Source organism: Cyprinodon tularosa, unplaced genomic scaffold (genome assembly GCF_016077235.1).
Source record: "Cyprinodon tularosa strain WSP-4 unplaced genomic scaffold, ASM1607723v1 ctg308, whole genome shotgun sequence".
Classification (NCBI taxonomy): domain Eukaryota; kingdom Metazoa; phylum Chordata; class Actinopteri; order Cyprinodontiformes; family Cyprinodontidae; genus Cyprinodon; species Cyprinodon tularosa.
In genome coordinates, this window is record NW_024039017.1 from 503,979 (window position 1) to 529,385 (window position 25,407).

Consider the following 25,407-nt stretch of genomic DNA (forward strand, 5'->3'; position numbering starts at 1 on the left):
TATGACCAGCACCTGTATTTTAGTTTATGATCACTTTTTTAAAATGCCAGATGCCTAATAGTAATATTATACACTAAACAAAAACCTCACATCATTATTAGGATTTATTTATGATCTAGTATTGATAGGTCATGCTAACAAGGTTCTGAGAAAAGGCTTCTCATTTTTTTCTTTCACTTCTTTCCCTACTCAACTCTCTCAGTGGTTCTGCCCTGCTGGCTACAGGGCTTTGGCTCGAACCAAATCCCTAAATGTAGCTATTTATGGTGTTCTACCTCCTGCTCCTCAATCCTATCCCTTCACCTCTCGTAGAGTCATTAGGAAGAACTCTATCCTGGATAGGAAAGGAGTTCCTGACTGCTGTGCTCAATCCAGACTTCCATTCAGATTGTTGCTTGTCAAACTGGGACTAAAACCTTCTACAATAAAAACTGTTTCACGAATGTAGGGAACGGCTGAAGCTCTCTGTTTAAAAAGAAAAAAACCCAAAGCATATAAAGGTGTGTATATTAGCACGTGTTACACAGAGTACAGAGAACAAATAATGTATTTTTGATAAACTCCATGAGGTGGGCTGTATATCTTGTAGAGTTAGGAAGCTGAGACAGAGTCATTACTTATAAGAAATAGGTTCAAATTTATTTAACGTCCTCGGATGGAGAGATAGAGCTCTGACTGAGGCATTTCAGAACATACATTTATTCCTTAAAAACATCATACACACTCTCCCCCAGGGGAACGAACCTAGCCCCTGCGTAAGGAAACATTCTCACACTCGAAAAAACACTTAAATTCATCAAGGACATAAATTTAAGTCAGATAAACACTCAAAACAGGTATCCCGTTCACGGCATGAAGGAGGCTGTGTGAACTCATTCTTATCTTCCATGACCCTCCCTTCACTCTCGTCTAGAGCAGGGAGCCAACCTCTTTCTGTCCCCCCTCCCTTAAACATTATAGCATAGAGGCTGGTACACCCACTCCTATTCAGGCAGGCACATTCAAAACATTTTAAGCCAGGGAAAAATATGGTTCCGCAATCTTCTGTATTGTATGGCTCCTAACAGTGACTGTCAGTGTCACTACCTTATCCGTCCCGAAAGCACAGATCTGCACATGCGCCATCAGCTCATTTGTGCATCCAGATATACATCCGGGTTGCCCTCGATTTTATTTTCGTTAAAAAGACCTAAATTACATTTTTCCCTCCCCAGAAATAGTAAATGTACTAAAATATAGTGTTAAAAATTAATAATGTATTTTCTGTGAAAACAAATGCCTTAAAATCCTTTCTGTTTTATCACTCGTCTCTACCCGATCTGCGCCGGAAATGGGATCTATGCTACTTCCAGGAGCTAACTTTGGATTTAAACATTAATCTAGTCTTTTTGAGTTTTATGTTTTTGTTTCGTTTTAACCTTAAGGTATATACTGCATAATCTAAAGAAAGAAACAACTAAAATGCGGATAAACATGGTACGTCTGATGATGACTTTAGAGAAGCAGTTTAACAAAGGAAATGTAAAACGCATCAAAATTGTCTCACAAAAGTCCTAAAACATAAAAAGATCCGGATGTATATCTGTTTGCACATGTGCAGAATCCAGAAGGATCCGGAAGCACAATCCATCCTGCGCATGCGCAAACAGAATATCTTCTGGGTAGGCAATACTTTGTTTTTCCTACTTTTTTATTCTTTTGTCTTTTTCCAGTGGGTGGTTCATTTTCAATATTTTGTATTTGCGTAAATATTGCATATTCTAAAAACAAACAAAAAAGCAATACACTTAAATAGCCTTTCAAAGGTTACTGTGACTGCTCTGAGCATGGCCAATGATGACATCACTCAATACAATAGAGAGAATGTAAAACGTACCCATGTCTTCCAGAGAAGTGTTCAATATTTTCAATACAATGTAGTTTAGCTTTCATTAATGTTTTAAGTATATAAATAAGTATTTTCAGTACCATTATTACGTAGTTTTTCAGCTACCCTGTCCTGTGCAGCGCACACAGGACAGATCGTGCTTCTGGGACGAATTGGGTAGTGACTGTGGCTAGAATATATTTGCTTATGCTGACTACATTGGTGCTAGGAAGTATCCTACTTCCTGGTCTTAGCCTCTTCCTATCCGCTAGCACTATTCAGATACTGTAGCACCGATTCACAATCACCGACACACTTCCACAGTGGTTTAAGTGTCTTTACTGATTCAAGATATTTGGAACATGCCGTTGTTTTGATTGACAGAACGGTGGCCTTGTGACCAATCCACCTTCTTCCACTTATCCGGGGTCGAGTCGTGGGGGTAGCAACTTCAGTAGGGAGGCCTAGACGTCCCTCTCCTCAGCCACTTGGGCCAGCTCCTACAGGGGAATCCCAAGGCGCTCCCAGGCCAGCCGAGAAACATAGTCCCTCCAGCGTGTCCTGGGTCTCCCCCTGGGCCTCCTCCCGGATGGACGTGCCTGGAACACCTCACCAGGGAGGCGTCCAGGAGGCATCCTTATGAGATGCCCGAGCCACCTTAACTGGCTCCTCTCGATGTGGAGGAGCAGTGGCTCTACTCTGAGTCCTCCCCGGATGACCGAGCTTCTCGCCCTATCTCTAAAGAAGATCCCAGACACACTACGGAGAAAACTCATTTCAGCCGCTTGTATCCGGGATCTCATTCTTTAGCTCATGACCATAGATGAGGGTAGGAATATAGATCAACTGGTAAATCGAGAGCTTTGCTTTTTGGCTTAGCTCTCTCTTCTTCACCACAGACCGGTACAGCGCACGCTTCACAGCAGACGCCGCACCAAGTCGCCTGTCGATCTCCCGCTCCATCTTCCCCTCAATCGTGAACAAGACCCCAAGATATTTAAACCTCTCCACTAGGGGCAGTACATCCTCCCCAACCCCGAGAACGCACTCTACCCTTTTCTGGCTCGAGACAATGGCCTCGGATTTGGAGGCACTGATCCTCATCCCGGCCGCTTCACACTCGGCTGCAAACTGCTCCAGTGAGAGCTGTAGATCACGCCCTGATAAAGCCAACAGAACCACATCATCTGCAAATTACAGAAATGCAATCCTAAGGTCACCAAAGAAGAAAATAAATATTTTAAATTTTGTAAATAAAATGAAAAAAAAATCAAATAAAGTTTCATGAAGCCATTATTTATTCCTTTTCTTTTACGAGACCCCAACATTTGGAATTCTAAGTTTTGTCCAAAACCATCATTAATTAAATATAAATGGATGATGAACGGATGTAAGCTGCATTTATATTCAGTGTAACTACTCTGAAACTCCGAATCAACTGCAACAAATGACCATCAGATGACTGAGTCTAGTTGTGTAACCTCAGCTTTTCTGTTTCCATGATAACTCAGGAGGAGTTCCGACATTTTTAACTCAGCTAGAAAAACCTGTTGAGAGGACATCTATAAGTTGGTAATCCTCATGAGTTAAGCTTATTGTTCCCACAGAAAATAGGAAGTCAGTTTATAATTAGGATCCAAAGGGAAAGAAACAGGAAACAGGATATATTCACACGGACAAAACCCGGCTGCTGGTTTTCTCATAATGGCTTCTTAATGCTGTGTTCGTGTAGCTGCAGTCATTTCATTTGATGCTGTTGTGTTTTTTTTTGCAGGTGTGACGGTTTGGGAATTAATGACCTTCGGCTCCAAACCATACGACGGCATCCCGGCCAATGAGATCGCCTCAGTGCTGGAGAGAGGAGAACGGCTGCCTCAGCCCCCCATCTGCACCATTGATGTCTACATGATCATGGTGAAATGTAAGGGCAGACCCTGCAGGTGGCGCTGTAGGGTGCACAGATTATTGCTGATGCCGTTGATCCGTTCCTGCATGTGCCTGTTTCCTGTTGTCTGATTGCCGTTTCTCTGCAGGCTGGATGATCAACCCCTCCAGCCGTCCCAGGTTCAGGGAGCTGATGAGGGATTTCTCCCAGATGGCGCGGGACCCGTCCAGATACCTGGTCATACAGGTACACCAGGCATCAGCTGGACACACCTTATAGCTTTAAAACTAATGGAATAACAGATCAGTTCTGTAATCGTAGCTTTTAACAGGCAGTGGCTCAGCGGTTTAACACTAATAAATGGAATTAAATCTAAAGGGTCCAAATCAAAATGAATTGTTTTTATTACCAGCCTATATGATGCTCCATCTTTGCGGTGTGTTTATTGGTAAATCTTCGTCATTAAACGTTTAGAATGTATAATAATGCAATGATAAACTACCTCTCTTACTGCTCCAGAGTTTGATCAGACTGGTCTGACCTGTTTTTTAGGGGAACCTGCCGAGTCCATCAGACAGGAGGCTTTATTCCCGCCTGCTGAGTTCAGATGAAGACGTGGTCGATGCAGAGGAATACCTGCTGCCCTACAAGCAGCTGGCCATCAGAAACGGGCAGCCCTGCGTCACAACGGTAAAAACTCACTGATGTAACAACAGCAGGATACAAAACATCCCTGGACCATCATATCTGAATATCGTAGCCTTCATTCCTTACTTCCTTTGTTCCTTACTTCCTTTGTTCCTTCCTTCCTTGGTTACTTCCTTCCTTGGCTCTTTCCTTCCTTTGTTCCTTTCTTCTTTGGTTCCATCCTTTGTTCCTTCTTTCCTGGTTTCCTTCCTTCCTTGGTTCCCTCCTTTGTTCCTTTTTCCCTGGTTTCCTTCCTTCCCTTGTTCCTTTCTTTATTCCTTCTTTCCTGGTTTCCTTCTTTCCTTGGTTCCTTCTTCCTGGTTTCCTTCCTCCCTTTGTTCCTTGGTTCCTTCCTTGGTTCCTTGGCCCCTTCCTTGGTTCCTTGGTTCTTTCCTTGGCTCTTTCCTTCCTTTGTTCCTTTCTTCTTTGGTTACTTCCTTTGTTCCTTCTTTCCTGGTTTCCTTCCTTCCTTGGTTCCCTCCTTTGTTCCTTTTTCCCTGGTTTCCTTCCTTCCCTTGTTCCTTTCTTTACTCCTTCTTTCCTGGTTTCCTTCCTTCCTTGGTTCCTTCCTTTGTTCCTTCTTTCCTGGTTTCCTTCCTCCCTTTGTTCCTTGGTTCCTTCCTTGGTTCCTTGGCCCCTTCCTTGGTTCCTTGGTTCTTTCCTTGGTTCCTTCCTTGGTCCTTGGCCCCTTCCTTGGTTCCTTGGTTCTTTCCTTGGTTCCTTCCTTGGTCCTTGGTTCCTTCCTTGGTCCCTTGGTTCTTTCCTTGGTTCCTTGGTTCTTTCCTTGGTTCCTACCTTGGTCCCTTGGTTCCTTCCTTGGTCCCTTGGTTCTTTCCTTGGTCCCTTGGTTCTTTCCTTGGTTCCTTGGTTGTTTCCTTGGTTCTTTCCTTGGTTCCTTCCTTCCCATTTCTACCATAAATTCATTGAGAACTTTTTTTTTTATGTTTAGAATTAGAACTTTAGGTTAGAAACATCTGCTTTCACTTGAAAAATGTGAAGGAAATGTATTTGGCACACATAACATGTTACTGCTGGCCACAAGGGGGTAGAGTAAATAAAGTGAAAGAATTTGATGTTATTTTTAGATGTATTTTACCAACATGAACATTGATCCTTCTAACCTGTCTGTTTCATCTTAGAACGGGTATCCAGATAGAGAGAACACCATCGCCATGCGATACATCACTGATCCAACTCAGAACCCTCTGGATAAAGACCTCATCGATCATGGTAGGAGATTCTGATCATTGATAATATCCTGAGAGAAATGAATCCATGAAAGTTAGAAAATGAAATAAAAATGGATCCAGCGGGTTCCTGCTAGGATAACATGAAAAATGAACTAAAGTTTAGGGTAGTTTTTATTTTCCATTGTGCTCAGATTCCTCCACAGATCATCAGACCATCATAGTGGCATTAGACTTAATAGCATATATGTGGAAAATAGTTACCTTTTTTAAAACGTCTCAAAGTGACAACCGTATAGAAAGACGTGGCGAAGATTCAATTCAATTCAATTCAGTTTATTTATATAGCGCCAAATTCACAACACATGTCATCTCAAGGCACTTTACAGTTCAACCAGATCAAATTGATACAAAGTTTTCTATCTAAGGAAAACCAGTTGATTGCATTGACTCATTGACTCAAATACAATCCCCCACAGATGACACATGATGACACATGTATGGAGTTCACAAAGAGTTTTACTATGAACTCCAAGAAACTAATTACAAAATAATCCAATCTTGCTGGTCTTTGTCTTCCAGAGTACATGAACCAGATTTGGAGTGAAACCAGGCGGAGCAGCAGGCTGTCAGACGTTTGCAATCCAAACTATGAGGACCTGAACCATTGCTGGGGTCCCACAGGCCCGTCCGTCCTGATGGCAGAGACCACCTTCTCAGAACCCGAGTACCTGAACACCGCCCAAAACTCACTCCCCCTGGTATCCAATGACAGCCTGGATAATTCTGATTACCAGGCCTGCTTCCCGCCGCAGACTGGAGCTTTAACTGGGAATGGTCTGTTCCTCCCAACAGCAGAGAACCTGGAGTACCTGGGACTGGGAGGCGTAGCGGACACTCCTGTCCGCTAGGAGGCAGCAGCGTTCACACATTCAGACTGGAGCTATTTGATGCAAACTTTGGTTCACCTTTAGTCTGACTGATTTAACATCTGATGGGATTAATTTACAGAAGTGGAACAGAACAAGATCGCTGACTGAGATTCTTTGGTCAAACCTGCTGTGTTTGTTTCCTCTAGGAGCCCATATTTCTCCTACTAAAACCTAACTGGATGAACTCTTTGAAAAGTGCCGCCAAAATGATCCAGAAAACTTTAAAAAGGGAGCTAATTAAAATAGAAATGGAAATGCTCCAGGACAAAGCCAACCTCAGAAACTTAATGGGACAGATCTGAATCTCGTCTGCACTGATGATGTTTTAAACCTCCTGCCCCTGAAGGCTTCTGTTTTTAACGTCTGCATCAATGAAATGAAAATGTTTTTGTACAATAAGCTTTTAATATGAGCCATGGTGATGTTTTAAATCTTAAATCTACTTTGTAAATCATAGGAAGGTTTAAAATTAGGACTTGACTACTCCTCTTTCACTGTTAGTAACACATTATTCCCCCTTTTAGAAGTAAAAAATCCGCATCTGTGCAATTTGTGTGATTCCTAAGAAAACTAAAACTTCTGAACTTAAAACACTTTATGACAAGTGCAGCAGCAGCAGCAGGTAGCAATGATGTTAAGGAAAACTCCAAGATGGCTTTATAATATGTTGTCAAAGCTGTACTACATATGCCAGGCCTTTTGGTGGCGCTGTGACTCAAAAACACATTTGACAGCACATGCAAGGTTCAGAAGGAGTGAAGCTATGATGCCTTTATGTAGAAAAACATTTTCGCTCTGAAAGACAATTTCAAAAACAATCGTTTTAGGCTGTCCCCAAACACTGGATCCATTTTTATTGTTATTAAACCTTTATTTAAACAGACATCGTCACTGAGACCAACCATCCTTTTTCAATTAAGAAAAATTTACTAAAATAAAAAAACAATCCAGCTACAAAACATTACATATAAATCATTGTATGTAAATCGCATTCGCAAAGATTATTTGAAAAAACAAGAACTGTTTGTAAAAGATGACCTCAGACAGGATGAAAAGCACAAACAATTTAAAGAGGTAAACTCTGAGACCATAGCTTTAAAATCTTTTAGGGAGATCAACCTTTTGGGCGCCATGTTGTAGGAGCTTGGATGCACAGTTTAAATTAAAAAAAGAACCTTTGCTGGTGCTTCCTTCTGGTCTCCTTGTGGACAGGCCCTCAGTAGTCTGGATTAATGGAAAATCTTGAAGCGTCCTCTGACTCAGTGTTGTTGATATTGAAGTGGACAGCAGGGGGCAGTGTTCACTACATTACGATGTCATTTATTCCCATCAGAAATTGAGACTTTGATTCCAAATAAGAAACGTTGTTCCCAAGTTTGAAAACATTTTGCCTCCCATCCAGGAACCCTTTTCAATTCAAAATGTCAGGAGTAGCGTTTAGTTCTAGGTTTTATACAGTAGCCCAACAAAGGCTTGTTTTGCTTAGAAAACACGCAAATTTAACCGGATGAACGGGTCCATCCCTTTGGAATAGGGGTCGATTGGCTTCTTTGTTAGTCTGTAATGCCCCATACCTGTCTAAGTGTCTGAGAGGGAGGTCCTTAAAGGGGATTGTTGGCCTGGCTGAATAGGGTTGAGATTATAGCGAGAAGGGATTAAATGGTTGGTTTTTCTCTCTTAACATAGATGGCTTTCTTCAAGCCCCTCTAAAACCAACTATTTTTTCTGTCCAAAATGTGAACATTCTGGTCCTGAAACGAATGTCCTTTGTCTATAAGATGTGGATGGACAGTGGAGTCTTGTACAGAGGAGGCCGATCTTCTGTGTTGGGCCATGCGTCTGTGGAGAGGTTGTTTGGTTTCAGGAGGCAGCCATTATGGATTTTGGCTTTTAGAGTTATAATTCCAGAGAAGATAATTCTTTAAGTTTAAAGTTGTAGGGACCACCACTACTTTGCGAAGATTCTTATTTCAACTTTTGCATATATTAGCTGCGACATATGAATCAAGATGCTATGACCATAAAAATTTGATTGACAGATGACCGTTGATCGATGATTGGACGAATTTTGGTGTTCAAGGTGACGCATAACTAACTGGCCTGCAGAAGATAATGAAAAAAAGACAGGATTTTTTTTTTTTATAGAAATTTTCTAAATTTGGGGACAATATAGTCTGATAAAGAGTACATTTATATACATGTTTAAGCCAGAATGATTTGATATTTTAATATGATTTCGCTACGACTTTAATGAAATAGTTCAGTTGGGAGACAGCGGTACCACTAACAGTCAGAGCCACTTCCTTTGAAGGTACTGTGAAAGTTCTACAGAAAGTACCACTTCTACAATGTACAGGTCCGTTTCTTGTTTATAATATTTGCTGGGTTTTTGTCTGTGTAATTGAATATAATTGTGAATATTGTGCTTGTTTTGTTTTGTGTAATGTGACTTGAAATGTCTCTGACTTTACAGTGAGAGTGCGAAAAGGTGAATGTCTGGTTCTGGTCTGTTCATGTTGGAACATGATCGCAGTTTTTAGCTTAACTTCACAGAACCATTTCAGGCCAAACTGTAGCTTGAGGGAAACCTTATCTTGTCTGACTTGAATTACTCACTCTGGTTTTTGATCTATTTTCTGTATTTTTTTTATTTTTTTTTTTTTATTTAAGTCCAAGAAAGTTTGCTTCTCTCATCACAAATTACTATTGTTTGCTGTTAATAAAAGAAGTTAAAATTCTGACCCCTGCTATCTATCATGTTATCTGTTTAGATATAGTTGTTGTGTTGATGTTTGAATGCTCCGTTCTCAGGATGATGATGCTCTGAAACAGATCAGAAGTTTTTCCAACTTGTCCAGACTAATCTGGAGAAGAACAACATTACATCTTAATAGTTTCCTTTAACAGTGCAAAAAAAGAAACAAGTCATTTTATCTTAAAATAAAGCATATTTTCACTTAATATAAGCAGTTAGGTATAACTATTTGCAAATGAAATAAGATGATTTTAGGAAACTTAAGGAAAATATACTACAAAAAAACTATCTAAAAATGAGTAATTTTTTTTTTTTAAGTGTCACTCACTTTTAGATTTTTTTTTGTTTGTTTAGCAGTTTATCAGCTGATGTGTGGAAATGATCGTTTTAGGTCCTAAAATCCATTACAATTAATTAAAATGACTTTAAAAAGCCAATTTATGTTGATTGCATTATTCAAAAATTGAAATTCTTTATGAATACATATATAGATACAGAACTCAGACTGATATAATTTAAAGAGCTAAAAGCCAAGTAAAACTTCAGTTTTTCAATAAATAGCACTGTATGCAATAAACAAAAGCACTGACTGAGTGCTGTAATATGCCTATTATTAGGTGAACAAAGCTACTGAGGAGAAGTTTACATTTATAATTCAAGGTCTTAAACCAGAGGTGGCTAATAGAGTACCCTACAATTATCTTCAAGAGCAGGGGTCTTCAACGTTTTCCAGGCCAAGGACCCCAAACTGTGGCTACATTCAACCAAGAGCGGCTGGACTGTATTCTCTACGTTCTCAGGAGTCTTTGCTTCTGTCTGTACCTAGTGTTCGCACTGAAGCTGGAAAGACAGCTTTTCAGTACTCTGCCCCCACAGCATGGAACAATCTTCAGAAAGACTGGAAGTTGAAGGATTTGATCCCAATCGGACATTTTAAACGATTGCTCAAAGATTTGGAAATGAGATCTATGGTTTGTGACTGTTTTATGAATTTCTAATTATAGATAGATGTAATTGTAAACTAATGTAAATTGTAATGTAATCTTTTGCCGCTGTCTTGGCCAGGACTCCCTTGAAAAAGAGATTGTTAATCTCAATGGGACTTTTCCTGGTTAAATAAAGGAATAAAAAAAAAAAATGGTGAGATGGAGCAGAGACCCCTATTTATATATATATTGTATGAAATTGTGTTATATCAAACTGTTCCTATAGTAACTCTATTACAGATGGAGTCATGTAATGAAAGTAATTCCTCACTGGGATTATTAAAGTATTTCTGATTCTGATTCCTGGTTGATGGGACAGGTGTTGTGAATGAAACGGTGCCCAGTTTGAAAGAGCTCCTGTGTGTCGCTGAATGTGAGCATTGATGACTGAAAGACATCTTCTGCCTCCATTTATCTGTTTATTACAGTGTTTTGAATTCATGTTAATGTGGATTTAAAGACATTTTAATTGGTGGAAAAAATTACAGGGGGAATATAAAACAAAAGTCTAATCAACCAAAACTTTTGAGACCCCCATGCAGTACCTCTGTGGACCCCCTGTTGAAGACCTCTGCTCAAGAGTAATGCTACTCCAAAATGTTTTACTCAAGTAAAAAGGCTAAAGTAAAGTTTGATACCAAGATCTGATTTAATGTTTATTAGAAACTTTATGTGCAAGTCCTGTTGCTTTATAGACTCAAATTCTTAAAGGATAGAATGTAATGAATATAAATATATATATATATATATATATATTAATCCAGAAGGAGCCCCAACAGAATGCAGTTGGCAGATGCTGTATTCTTATTTTTCCAAATTTAAAGAGCTTTAATTGGGATTTCAGTAGCATTGAGGCAAAATTAGAAAGAAATAAACACCTGAATACAGATTTAACTCTAAGTTAAGTTTTCTTTATTCTGTTGCACCTTTATGATGGGAAAAGCTCAGAGCTTCACAAATATATGTACAGCAAAAAAAAAAAAAAAAAAAAACCTTCAATGAATGAAAAAGGTGCTAAAGCTAACATTTTCCAGCCTCTGGAAGGCAGAAATATTTTCCATTGGATGATTACTTTCGATTTAATGCTAATCATTTGTTTTTAAAGAATGTTAGCGACATCTAGTGGACAATTGAAGATTGCAAACTAAATTTTGTCTCGATAACCAAAACCCTTCTTTAAATATACAGAATTTGCAGGATGTTTCTTTTTTAGAACCTGATCTTGATTTAATTCTAAAACACTGGGATTATAATTAAAAGAGAAAGAAAAGCCAAAGCCAGTCTTACAGCAAATCATCAAAGTTTATTTTTCTGCATCTTTAAAAGCTAATTAAAGTAGAAGTTTGAATCACTGCATGAAATTCCTCAGAAACGGAAGAGTTCAGCTGCTGAGGTGGGAGGGGTTCAGCTTCAGCTCGCAATTCTTCAATGTAAAAAAAAAAAAAAAAAAACAGACACAAAAAACAGAATCAGAATCCAACGGACGCCTCGGACCAAACTGAACCACAACCATCGCTCTGCAGGAGAAGCATCGATCGCCCCCAGTGGTAAACCAAGCAGTATACAAACCCCGCCCATTAAAGACCAAACGCTCCAATAAATTAGCCGCATTATTCTAGAAAAACCAGTGCTTCAGCCAGTTCAGACGCTTTGAAGTCTGAACTCAGCGAACCTTCTGATTTCAGACCAAACTAATTTACTAACAGAAGGTAGAAAAACCGTTCAGCAGCTTCCAACCAGGACCGCTAGGGTGAAAAACATCCGTTTGGCCCTCCTCAGGCCTGCAGCAGCCGCTGAAACGAATCATGAAATTTAAAAAAGTGACCCTGAACGCATCACCGCAGATTTCTAGCAGCTGCAGCTTTAACCGGTTATGATTCCAGATAATCATGATTTTAATGAGTTACAGCTAACAGAATCACTTTTTTCAAAACTCCAAACTTTAGAGCTCAACCTGCTTTTAATTCAGCAGGATGTATCTACAGAGAGAAAACAGCTTTTATCAATTGAAAGATTGCTGCTTATTGACAAAGATAGAAAAAAACAAACTGATCCACATACCCAGAGCTCCAGCCCGCCATGTTTTACTTGATTACAGTTTTAATACCAATTTAAAAAAGAAAGAAATGCCAGGTTAAAGAAACTAATCTGTAAACATTTGCAGAGAAATGATTCCTGGGGAGAGATTTCCTCAAATGAGAGAAGATGTGAACGAAGGCTGCAGACAAAATTCCCAATCCCCAAATAAAAACTGCACTTGTTACGGTTCAGAGCAGAGCTGCGACTAACCAGTGTTTTATCAGCGGCTTCCTGTCCAGGATAAAATGTTTACGGAGTCCAGAAAGGATGCTTCTTTAAAAAAGATGTTTTTAAAGTAAAAAAAAAAACACAAACGGAAGCAAAAACCTGGAGAGACGTAATCAACAGAAAGACAATCAGTGCCATCTCCCAGAGAAATTCAGCAGTTTCTCACTAAGGCTTAAAAAAGAAAAATCTCCTTGCTGGAAAAAAAACAAAAAACTTTTTTTTTAAATGAAAGCAGTCAGGTTGTGTGTGTTTGTGTATCTGTGTGTGTTTTTGTTCGACAGTTCCTAAGCTGAAGGTGGAGCCAGCCGAGGCTGTGCTTGGCACTGGTTTAGGTTCCTCAGCAGACAGAGCGCTCAGATGGAGCTCACACTCCTCCTCTTTGTCCTGCGATGACCGACAGATGAAAGCTCGCCGCCGCCGCCCGTCACTCGTCTGAGCCGGCCGAGCGTTTCTGGTTCCGTTTGCGAGGAGATCTCCTTGGAGAAGCTTTGTCTGGAGAAGAAACGTAAAATAAAAATCATTTAGATTAAGTTATGCAGGAGGTTCCTCTTTAAGCCGATTACAAATATAGATGCATCTCTTTATACGGCTCCTAGTAATGATGGCTGAGGCTTTATTATAATTATTGGAATGAAATAATCTTCCAGTTTTACTCAAACGTATGGCTGAGCTCAAACAGGAGTTAGTTGTAAAAAGTGACCAGGATGACGATGGTTCCTGGTCCTGCTTCAGGCGTGGTGGTCTTCCACTGGCTTAAACACGGTTTATACATGAATGAGTAACTAATGTAAAGCTTTTAAATGCTTTTAGAGAAATGATTTTAATGCCATTAAGTACCTATGACTCTCTCATATATACATATTTATTTTGAAATTTGCATTTTTCTTTTCTCTAGCTTTTTCTCCGCCTTGAGCTTTGTATGGCTTTACGATCAACTGGAAGCAGTTCCGCTATAATATATCTGATTAAATTATTTTTATCAACGTTTTTTTTTTAAATAAAGCATTTTAAATCAAAAAATTTTAATTAAAAAAAATGTTATTTAATGACTTTAATGAACTGCGGAAACCCTGTTAAAGTACTGATGAAAGCCTGTTCATCTTGAGACTCTGCTCTGGGTTTGTCTTTTGACCATATAAGGGCGTTTCCTGTTGGGCCTGAAGCAACACAGCCTCTGATGTCTTCTGGTGACCGTCAGACATCAGTCTGATCTGACCTTGTGAACTTTAGAGCAGCTCCAGCGTTCGGCTTCTGCTTCCTTCATTAACCTTAATCACCTTTCTGGTCTCTTTGCTTCATTTCAATCATTAGTTTTATTCTATTTTCTAAGGACTTCAGATTGATGAAAATGATCCTTAAAGCATGAATTAGTATGTTGGACTAATTTACTATTTAAAGTTTAGAGAATATCAAAGTTTTAACCACAAATATGTAGAAAATTTTATAATTTTATGTTAATTCTAGTGAAGTTATATTTTCCTTTCATCTGCAGTTGTTCAAATTCTCTATTGAAGCCAAAAATATTTGGATTTTACACAAACGTCTGAATATCAGGAAGAAAAAGGTGAAAACATGAAGTTTATGTCATTAGAATACATTCATTTATAGGGCAGGGTTTAATTAGCGCAGTATTGATTCATAAACCCTTAAATTAAACATTTTTCCATCAATCAAAGGAATTAAAGTCAATGTCTTGAGTTTTGGTTCCACTTTAATGACAAACTGCTCGGTGGATTGAAATGATTAAAGTCATTTTGGTTTTGATCATGTTAAAGAATAATCAATTCATCTGACTGCATTAGATTTAATGTATACAGTTTATATTTATATATTTTAATACTGCACCATGTAAGAGTCAGTTTCTACCAGTAGTAGTTCTTCCATATCAAACTAAAATCAGTGCAGTTTGATCATCATTAAATGCTGAAATTCTAAAACAGGGTTTATACAGGAATGAGTAACTCTACTTTAATGCTTAATCATTTATAATTAAGATAATTTTAAGGCCATCAACAAGTACCCATGACTATCATATATAAAAAACAGAGTAAAATCCTTCATAATCTTTACCGTCGACAGGCTGCAGCCATGTCCAGAGTTCCTAGTTTTCCAGCCACTTTTGTTCAAATTTGCATTTTTCCATTCCCTAGGTTGTTTTCTCCGCCACAAGCTTCTTTTTAAACATAAAGCTTTACGATCAACGTGAAGTGCTCCGTACAAACACCAGTTATATTTGATATATTGGACAAAATTGTTTTTATTTTATTTTTTAAGCATTTTAAATGCCACAATCATCCCATTTATTGAATTATAATGCCAATTAAGGCCTAAATTTAAAAAAATAATAATTTAATGTAGGGATGCACGATATAATCGGCCCCCTATCGGTATCGGCCTGTATCGGCCTTAAAACTGAATATCGGACATCGGCCACCCCACCGATATTTAACCCGATATTTGATCAGCTTCTGAGTTTCTAAAGTCTAAAAGAGAAAAAATACTACTTCTTCTTCTTCCTCAAAAACTTCTTTTTTACAGACTTAAAAACTTCTAAAGACGAGGGAAAAATATTGATACATTAAAATATCTTCATATGCTGATATGTTGCCATTTAAAAACATCATATCAATCTCTTTTACTAATGAAATATTTCTATATGTCATCGAAATTTTGCTATATTTTTATATGTTGATATATTGACGCGGTGTCGATCTATTTTACTAACAAAATCTCACAAGAATTTGCAAAATATCACGACAGTTTGTAACAGAACGATGAAATTTCACGAGATTTTGAAAGTAAAATAGATCAATACCACGTTTTTAAAAATCAATTTGATATCAGCATATGAAAATATATTTGAGTATATTATTTTTCAAAGTGTCAGAAATGGATAACAAAACTGCTATTTTCAATGACTACTTATTTTTGTCCAGCTTTAACATCGGTATCGATATCGGTTATCGGCTACATGAGTTTTAAAATATCGGCATATCGGATATCGGCCAAAATCCCAATATCGTGCATCCCTAATTTAATGATTTTTAATGACCTGCGGAAACCCTGTACAAACCAAACCAACATTTTTCCCAGATGATCTTTTAGAATCTATACAGTTTTTCTCCATCCTGTTCTGTACAGTCAGAGCAAAAATCAGCCGGACTTTCTGTTTCTGAAATGTTTAGATCAACACCATTGAATTTTTTACTTCAGCATCTGCCCTCTAGCAGATTCAGGCATCAGTACAGGTGTTTACATGGGTATTAATAATCAGAACATCTGATCTGACTGAAAATGTGTCAAATAACAAAGTCAGTTAGAATATTGAGCAGGATGCCAATAAAACCGTGACCCATCTGAGAGGGATTGTTAATGTGGACTGATGATCTAATCATCCCTGTCATCACTCATCAGGATTAAGTTATTGAGGTAAACTTACCCGAGTTCCCCCCCTCCCCCAGCATTTAAGCGGCTAATTGTTCTGAATATTACAACCGGCACGTTTACATCACACATGATCAGTTGATATAAACGGTACATTCTGACTATTTTTGTTTCTAATCTTAATTTAATCCAATTGAATCATAGCTGGTTGTGTACATGTGACCTACTGTTGCTGCAGCAATAATCTTCACTTATTGGTCACTAAACAGTCTTCTCCATCATTAAGTTAAATTAGGTGAACGGTCGATGTCTGATCTCTAGTTTTAAAGCCAATATTGGCCAATCTGATAACATGCCAGTAACATCCCCATCCTTCAGTCAAACTGAGGGAATCATTTGTAAATCAAACCAGAAAACCTGAACCAGTCAGAGCTTAATTGATTTAGCAGCAGGAACAGCTTCAGAGAGGTTTTTCATTTCACCCTCTGGGTCCTTCATGCAAACAGTAAAAATAATCTGCATCATATCAAAGATTGGAAAGGTGGGATCCAGACGGATAAACATGCAGCGGCCCTCACCTCTGCGACTCTGCACTGAAGACGCAGGAAAGCATGAGAGCAAGGAAACAGAGAGAGAAAGAGAGACAGGAGAGGTGAGTGATCATCAGGTCTGAAACCGGTGAGCAGGAGGAGAACAGGAACAGACGGGCTGTGGACTGTTAACTGGGAAAGTGAGAGACTTGGAGAACAATAAACAGATCCAACATCATTCAGATACGACACAGAAAGATCAAAGCAGCTGTACAGCATCGGTCTGGGCTGATCCAGACAGGAGAGAACGTACTGATCTGGTTGAGCGTTTCCTGGGGGATCCAGCTCAGATCCACGTCGTTGTGGCTCGACGTTCCCGTTTCTACCTTGGGAGCCGTTCGCCCTCGTCTCTGCAGACAGACGGAGAGTTTCAGAAAAAGTTATGATTCCATCTGAGCTGAATGGATTCTAACACTTCCTACAGCCTCCGCCACACCATGACGATTTAGACCAGCGTATGTCTGATGTAAGAAAAAACTGGAAAACGTTGGATAAGCACACTGAAGCACACTGAAACACGTCAACATATGGCGAGTACGTCGTATGTCAGCATATTTCATACGTGGGCCAAAGTTCCAGGTCAGTTATCTGATGGTTGACATACGTTAAGTGAAAGTTACTCATAAGTCGTGGCGTCTAGCTTATCCAAAACCTACGAGTAACTTGTTCATAACTAATGCGTAACGTATCAAGAACTTCTCTCCAATGCATATCAACGTATCTGTCGTGTTCCAGACGAGCGCTGATCATGTTTCTAACTTCCAGCTACTGTATAATGGCGTATTGGCAGCGTTTTGGTATAAAGGGGGTTCACAGGAGGAAAGCATCAGTTCTCCTCCAGACTTCATCCCCATCATAGGGTGAGCCAGAAGGTGAGGGTGATGGATCCTCTCTGAGTTCACGTTCCTAGAAAACATGATGCTGAATCTGCTGCGACTGCAAACTTTTTTTCTTTTTATTTATTCATTTTTGGAGCAGCGATGCATCGGAGGGGAGCAGTTTTAACTGATGCTTTGTAAAGGGCTGGTTATCCTCCCGCAGCAGTGTGTCTCAGTGAGCTTCGATTTATGCCAAATATTGAAGCGTGGTCTGCGTTATGTTATTCCACGCCACAACACCAGAGGGACAACCAAGAACTAGCTGTGGGTCTAGATACGGCCGAGGCGGTGAGGAAGTGGGGGCAAGTTTGTCCGACAGCAGAGGGACATCGCTCTTCTAGCTGGTCCATCTTCACAAGTCGTTTTCCACAATGGCGGTCATATAAACAAAACAAGCCGGTAAGGAACCAAACAGGAAATACTCATAGTGTAGAGCGGATGGAGATTTGACCAATCAGAGGCCTCCTGTCTGCAGCACTGACTGCGGTACCCTACAGTTTTGGAGAGGTGCGGCAGAGTGTCCACTGACGACCTGGTTTCTGACTATAAATCAGTCTAATGCTCATGAAATGATGCTTGTCCATCATTTCATGGGCATTAGGCTGCCCTGCATTATGCATAAGTTAGGCTGTCATTGGACATAAGTTCTGGACTCGTTATGAATACTCTATGTATTCGCCCAAACTTGAAACAATACATAGAAAGTTCAGCGTATGCCAGCGTTTTAGGGGATTCTGGGATGTCAGGCATACGCTGGATAAAACGCCATGGTGTGACAGGGCCCCCACACTGAACAGAGGCTGCTGGTGTAAACAGAAGACACCCAAATATGATGACCTTTAACCCCTCAGGAACCGGCAGCATTGTTCTACAGATTAGCATTCTGGTGGAAAATTCCAGATCTGCTGTAAAACGGGGAGAACTTCCTGCATCTAACCTTTCTGGACTCCAGCAGCTGGTGAAGTCCGACGATGACGAGGATGCCGAGGCCCCCGAGGAAGATGTACATGAAGATGCTGAGGAGGACAAGAGAAATGAGACTAACGGAACCAGCACATAGACGGAGCCCAGTACTGCAGATATATTTACGTTTCTCCGTCCAGCCCGTCTTCTCTCTCGGTGATGGTGACGGTCTGGTTGAAGACGGCGTCCTGGAAAACGTTACCCTGCAGGAGGAGAGCGGAGGAGGTTAGAGGAGCACGGATGGAGGGCAGCGTCTGGTTCGATCCGGTTTCCTGGGATGCTCACGCTGCTGTCCTTGTAGTTCAGATTGATGACGAGGCCGAACGGCCGGCCTCCCATCGGCTCTGCTGGGATGAAGGAGTACTCAAAGGTGGCCTGTCTGCTGGGAGGGACGGTGGTACCGAGTTGCAGGGCGGTGAAGTTCTGGATGTAGAACTGGTAATCCTGACAGACCAACAGAACCGTGTGAGATCAGGAGGTTCTGCTCTCCTGAGGGATGCTGGGATTTTCTGTACCTGAGGGTAACGGAAGGAAGCGTCCAGAGACTCTATGATGAAGTCCTCCTGTCCTTTGTTGGTGAAGCCCAGCAAGAACTTAACGATGTCGTTGGCTGGGAAGTCTGGAGAAAAAAAGGAAACCGGGTTTAAAAGAAAGTCCAACCATATTCAGAATTCAAACTTCTGAAAGTACTTTAAAGTCGTAGGGAAGCGGCTGTTCCAACCGTTGCATTTCTGAATTCTCCAGAGTGCACAACTTTACACGAGTGAATAAAGTGAATGCGATTGGTCAATTATCAAGGGGGCGGGATTGTTGTGGCGGAAAGTTCCCAAGCAAGTTTGATTGTGGCCGTTTTGTCGGAAGCATCTTGCTAACCAGTTAGCATCTTAGTGCTAGCAGGTTCCCAATGGGAAATTCCATTGGGACCAAGTAGCACTAAATTGGTGACTTAGAAACGACACTGTCAAGGAACGCTACGGACAGAGGAAACATGCAAGAGGAGGAGAGTTTAGTGTTGGAGGTCGTGGATGAGACTCCTCCGTCATCCATTTTTTAGGGGGAAAGCGAAATTTGACGCCAGGGCGGCAGAAGCTTGGTTTGGTGTAGAAGGCTTCCAGCCGTACATGTTTGAGCCCTTGCCTCGCAACGCTGCCAGTTCTGTTAGCTCTACGCCTGCTGAAGACACAGACGTCCATCCCCGTGAACACTGGGACGGAACTCAATGGGAAAGGAATGGATTCTGATTTCAACCGTTGCGTATATTAGCTGCGACATATGAATCAAGATGCTATGACTGAAAAAATTTGATTGACAGATGAAAGTTGATATATGATTGGCTAAATTTAGGTGTTCAGGCTGACGGATAACTAACTGGCCTGATTAAGATAATGACAAAAACGCAGATTTTAAGACGGGTTTCTTTTTTTTTCTTCTTTTTTTTTATAGACAATTTCTAAATTTCGGGACAAAATCGTCTGATAAAAAGTACATTTATATACATGTTTAAGCCAGAAAGATTTGACATTTAAATATGATTTCCCTACAACTTTAAATATGAAATTACTACATGTTCAATAAATGATCAGTGTTTTTAATTAAGAGTAATTATCATTTCAATGCGTTTTACTGGAGGAATCAATGTTAGTCAAAGAAAAATACTGCCACCTACAGGTTAGTGACATCACGGTGCGGTATCGGCTGTTGATCAAGTCCCAGTGCTGTATCTGATGTTGGTCACAATGCGCCATTATCCAAGTCATCTTGAAAACATTCGTCTTTGAAATGTTAGCGATATATTACGTTTTTTTCTCTGGCCAGAAGTTCGATGGCATTGTCAGTTTCACTATAGCTCTGGTGAATTTCAATGGTGAAGTCCTCTGGAAATCTTGAATAATTGTTGTTGATTGCAGATGTGTCTAGTAGTTCCCATTGATTTTGCTTGTAAAGCGGGGAGAATGGCGCTAGGCTTACCGCACCGTGACGTCACTGCCGGAAGATGGCAGGAGGGAGGGGTTACTATATTTGGGCAAAATGGCCGCTCCCAGACTCAGTGATCGCGACGAATATTTATTTTTTTTACTGATTAAGGCTAAATTCATTAAATCACAGCGAACGTATTAGTTTTGGGTATAAATAATGATCCATTGATTATTCCTTGCTGACTGGACTTTTCTTTTAAACCAGAAATGTGCTGAAGAGAGGAAACAGGGAGGAGAACCAATCACCTTCTCCTTTAACGAACAGGATGGTGGTGTCAGCGTTGGGAGAAGCCTTCACATCCCCAACCAACGCTTCCTCCTCTTCATCTTTTTCTTCCGTCTGAGCAGAAAACAGGAAATAAAAATCAGAATCAAAGCTGATAAAATGAGAAGCATCAACAAAACGCTTCAACATGGTCTCTTCATCTGGATAAAAGATCTAAAAAGGTTCTGCCGAATCCACCAGCAGACCTACAGGGTCGGATAAACTGATCTGGTTTCAGCCAGCTCTGTTGATCCTGAACCCTTTCAGATCCTCACCAGTTCTGTGTTTTCATCGTCTTCAACTTCAGCTTCGTCATCCTCATCTTCGGCCGTCGCATCGTCCACAACATCTTCCTCCACAGCCTCAGCCTCCTCATCCTCGGTCATATCCTGGGCGCTGACCCCGGGTCCTGATAAACACAGACAGGATTGTTACTACCTTAACCTAGAACAGAGCAGCAGCTGGGGATTGGTTCATTTCATCGATTGCCTCCATTAATCGGTTAAACAGTTGGAGCTCTAATCTAACACAGATCAAGGGTCCAGCACCAACATCAGGACATTAAACATACGACTTTCTGCTTGTTTAACAGAGAAATAAACCCAAATGTTAACGTTGTTTTGCTAATAAAGCTCTTTGTGCCGAGCAGATTTTAACGCACACAGAGACAGACTTGAAAGTTGCAGAGGCTATGCGTCAGAAGCAGAAATTAGCCTTAACGCTATGGTGAATACTGCAGCAGATGGATGGGGAAGTTACCATTTTTATCACTTGTATAACCATTACAAATGGAGGTTAGAACAGCAATTATATCAAAATAAAAAGAAATACATAAACCTTTTGCATTCAAGATATTAAAAAAAAGCTTTTTCTTCCCCACAACTCCTCAAGTGTAAAAGTTTTAGTGTTACCTGGTTTAATTTTGTAAGTAGTCTTCAGGGAACCTTTGGCAATCCAATTATTAACCGATTAATCAAAAAAGACAATCGACAGATTAATCGATATGGAAAATAATCATTAGTTGTACCCATATATTTTAAGAACTTTTGTTATTTTTCAAATTTCCGTTTCTAGTTTTTACACTGACATAAATTTGTGCCATACTTTATGTTACAAAGGTCTTTTCCTGTCTTCCAAAAGCACTCATGGCTCTAAGTTTTTATTTTCAAAGTATTTCACTGAGTTCTCTATAAAGGTTTTCAGGGCTGTTCGGATCTTAGGGTGTTAATTACGACCAAACTGAGATGCACACCAAGGAAACAGTGTCGGATAAAAGCTGGAAAAATCTGATTAAATGTTTTCCAAGAAGTCATGAAATCAAAATGTATCACAACAGACACCTGATCATTATCAATAGTTTCACTAAACTGATCATGAACCTCGTGGTCAAGGGTGTAACTTTATAATGACAGTTGGTGGGGGCGCTCTAAGGATAGTGGCTGATGGACCTACAGTTACTCAACCCGAACGCTTTCAATAGGGTTTATATTTTCCAAAAATGAGCTCAAACATATATTTATTGAACGCTTTACCATTGTTGCGAACACAAGAGAACCACAATACACTGATATTTATGTTTATAGGTAGTTAGACAGATGCCTGCCTTTAGTGCATTATATATATATAGGGCCCAAAAACCTTAATGTATAAAAAAATTATGAATAACAGCCGATATCCGATATCAATATATCCTGCATCACTAGTATGGAAACAACTTCACTTCCATTCATCCATCCATCAATGGTTTCCATTTAAGCTGCATCAGTGATTATCCTCCTTTAAAAGCAGCAGAATCTAATTTAGAAATTTGTTTCATATGTCATTGACAGCCAAAGTCTATTTATTGAACCTTATATTTCAAATATCATTTATACACAGATTGTTATTATTTCTGCTTTAATTCTTGTAGGTTTCTTATATTTTAATTGTATGTCTGTGTCCTGTGAGTCTGGCCGTCTCTGGGTTGAAATAAACACAGATTCTAATAAAATAAACTAAACACTGTGGCACTGCTGGGGTCAGGTTTGTAAATAATTAAAGTCCCACCAGCTTCCTTAAAACCAGAGATTTTTACATTAAATGTCATTTACCCATCTTTAACAATTACATTCTGTGATGAACACTGATATGTGACTAAAACCTAAAACCAGACAGTAATCTATGGTTTTATTTTCAGTATAAATCTGTTTTTCTTTTCTAGTAAAGTGTTGAAATGAGTTGATCACAGATGATTATTTGTGGATCCATCAACATTTAGGAATCCGGTCGTTCTGTTGATGCCTTTAACTTGATCAGGGATGATAAGGAATCAACCTAATCATTTGTAGCTGGCCTGGTAAACGTTCTGTTCAATAAGTAAACCTTTTAAGTCACATTCAAACTGGAAAAATAAACACAATCAACACAAATTTTCATTCATGATCCATATAACTATACATTTTTCAGCTTTCTGTCTCTGGGATGAGGGAGTTAGTGAACAAACCCAAAATCTATGCCCTTTATTTAACATAGATATTACGAGATACATATAATCTACACAAAAAACTACATTTGGTTATGATTATATGGCAAGAAATAAGGAAAAAAAAAATTCAGCTAAAAAACCAACAATACATTTCCCTTTTTCATTTTTAGCATCACAACCTAAAGTGTCATTTTAAAACACGTCTCTTATAAGACTTTAGTATTTATTTTTTATAAGAACTTTAGCAATCATTGTATATTGTGAAGCCTTCTAGTACAATATCCTCCATTTTATCCTGAATCTCGAGTCAAACCGGATGTTTATTTCAACATCCCTCACACAGCTATGTTAGTAAGTTTAGATTAAATCACTTCCTAAGATGTTGTTCTAGAAAAAACAAAGTTCTCACTCATTAATTTCAACCTAAACACTTTGAGTTTATTTCATAAAATTACCTGATCAGGAAAAACTATCCAGTATTGAAGGGGTCCAGACTTTTAACAGAGTTAGCTGGTTTTAACTGTTAGTATGAGAGTTTAATACATTTATTAACTTATTACATTTATTTAGCATTGATGTAGAGTTAATCAATTGTCTGAGAGGCGTTTCAGAGAGAGTTTGCTCTCCTGCTAATGGCTAACAGTAAGGACACGTCAGTCTAACCAGGAGAACAAACTGCTTTCATTTTAGCTGAAACAAATGAATTCAAACTAAAAACACCAACATTTAGGGTGTAACAAATGATTAAAAAGTGTTAAAAACATGTTTTTTTCAACAAAGATGTATTGTATATGTGAAAATGCCAGGCTTTGTTCCAGTAATAACCCAGCGCAGGGCCTAGCTCTCAGCAGCTAGCTATCAGCAGTGCTAACAGCAGCATGCTAGCTGGTTTTCTTTCCGTTTCTCCACGCGGACACTTCAGACGCTCACCTTTGAGGAGGATGGTTACCGGGAAGGCTAACAGCAGGAGCAGCAGCAGTTTAGGTAGAAATTTCATCATTTTCAAGTCAGAGTCAGTGGCTTCTCATTCAGTGTCGGTCAAACTGCAAGGCTGAAGCGCCTCCCTGCCACCTTACTTCTTCTGAGGTGGTAGAGGAAGCTGACCGGGTTGGTGATGGCTATGTGCTGCCCCCTACTGTTCACTGGCTTTATTACAGCATGACTGCAATGAGCAGCTCAAATGTTTGTATTTAAGTGCTAGGATAAAAAAATGATTATTTTATTCTTATTGCGTAGTTGCGTAGGTTACGTAGTTTGCGTAGTTTATTGGAATATACTGCAGGTGCCATTGATTGATGTTTTTTATTCATCACATGTGGCTATAAGAGTGTTTAAGAAGGTGCTTGTATTTTGAAGAAAAACAGTCTCATTGGAATCTGCCTTTTTTGTATACCATATTTTAAAAAATGAATTATTGTAGCAATGAATTTTAAACACATTTTTTTTAACATATTGAATCCCTTCTATAGAATTTTTATCTGGTAAAAAAATTGCCTGCAAAAAATTATGTTGCAAAATATTTAGCTGCAAAACAATTCAGTTGCAGCTGAATTCAGTTGCAGCTGAATTTTTTGCAGGCAATTTTTCACCAGATAAAAAAAAATATGTGTAAGGAATTTAATGTGTAAAAAAATTCAGTGTTTAAAATTCAGAGCTATAAAAGTCCAGTTTTTAAAATACGAAAGGCAGATTTCAATGAGACAGTTTTTCTTCCAGTAGTACTTCATAACTTTTTTTTTATTCTTTTGTTTTCTCAGTTATCTAGCTGTTTTTACAGAAGGCATAGTATGGTATAGATGGATACCTGGTTCTGATGGCGTTAGTCATTTTTCAGTAAGTCAATACTAACTCAATATTAAATCACTCAGCTTTATGGTCTCTGATGATTCAGTCTACTATAGATTACATGCATATTGATGCTGAAACAACTAGTGCTTTATTATCCACATTAATGTATCATTAAACCTCCCAGATAACCAGGAGTAACTTCAAGATGAAACAGGTTGATTTGAACTTTGTCTTCAGGAATGTGGGCGCTGATGTGGTTTGTCGGATAAAGGGAGATTGACCAAAAAGCAGCTCTCTATTTGAATGGATCAGACTATGTTCTGAGCCTCACCCAGAGCTGAACAGGCTATTGGTCCTACAGGGCACATGCTCGGTGGGCCGACGCATATTTTTGGCCCTGAGGCTGTCATAATTTAAACAAAAATGTATCTAACATTAGTGGGTTTTATTATATTTGTTTATAATATACAATATATCAACTTCTCAAATGATA

General features: G+C 39.3%; 2 protein-coding genes across 4 annotated transcripts in view; one reads left to right on the forward strand and one right to left on the reverse strand.

The window, feature by feature from the left end:
- LOC119787990 (melanoma receptor tyrosine-protein kinase-like) overlaps positions 1-7,722 on the forward strand; it is a 63,402-nt gene extending 55,680 nt beyond the window's left edge. For both annotated transcript variants that reach the window (XM_038292099.1, XM_038292100.1), the window contains 5 exons: positions 3,642-3,788; positions 3,901-3,998; positions 4,305-4,442; positions 5,579-5,669; positions 6,209-7,722. In XM_038292099.1, the coding sequence (XP_038148027.1) occupies positions 3,642-3,788; positions 3,901-3,998; positions 4,305-4,442; positions 5,579-5,669; positions 6,209-6,537 (803 nt within the window). In that variant the 3' untranslated portion in view covers positions 6,538-7,722. The remainder of the gene's footprint in view (positions 1-3,641; positions 3,789-3,900; positions 3,999-4,304; positions 4,443-5,578; positions 5,670-6,208) is intronic.
- A 3,860-nt stretch (positions 7,723-11,582) lies between these two features.
- On the reverse strand, positions 11,583-24,218 carry ssr1 (signal sequence receptor, alpha). Of its 2 annotated transcripts, XM_038292115.1 has the most exons (10): positions 24,057-24,218; positions 20,938-21,071; positions 20,644-20,737; positions 18,937-19,040; positions 18,707-18,865; positions 18,548-18,624; positions 18,396-18,474; positions 16,834-16,930; positions 16,569-16,583; positions 11,583-13,098 (listed from the first exon to the last, which is right to left on the reverse strand). In XM_038292115.1, the coding sequence occupies exons 1-10, from the start codon at positions 24,124-24,126 to the stop codon at positions 13,031-13,033; spliced, it is 897 nt and encodes a 298-aa protein (XP_038148043.1). In that variant the 5' UTR covers positions 24,127-24,218; the 3' UTR covers positions 11,583-13,030. The 2 variants fall into 2 exon arrangements, with proteins under 2 accessions (XP_038148043.1, XP_038148044.1); XM_038292116.1 differs by lacking the exon at positions 16,569-16,583 and having other exon boundaries at positions 24,057-24,217.
- Between the last annotated feature and the right edge of the window lie 1,189 nt (positions 24,219-25,407).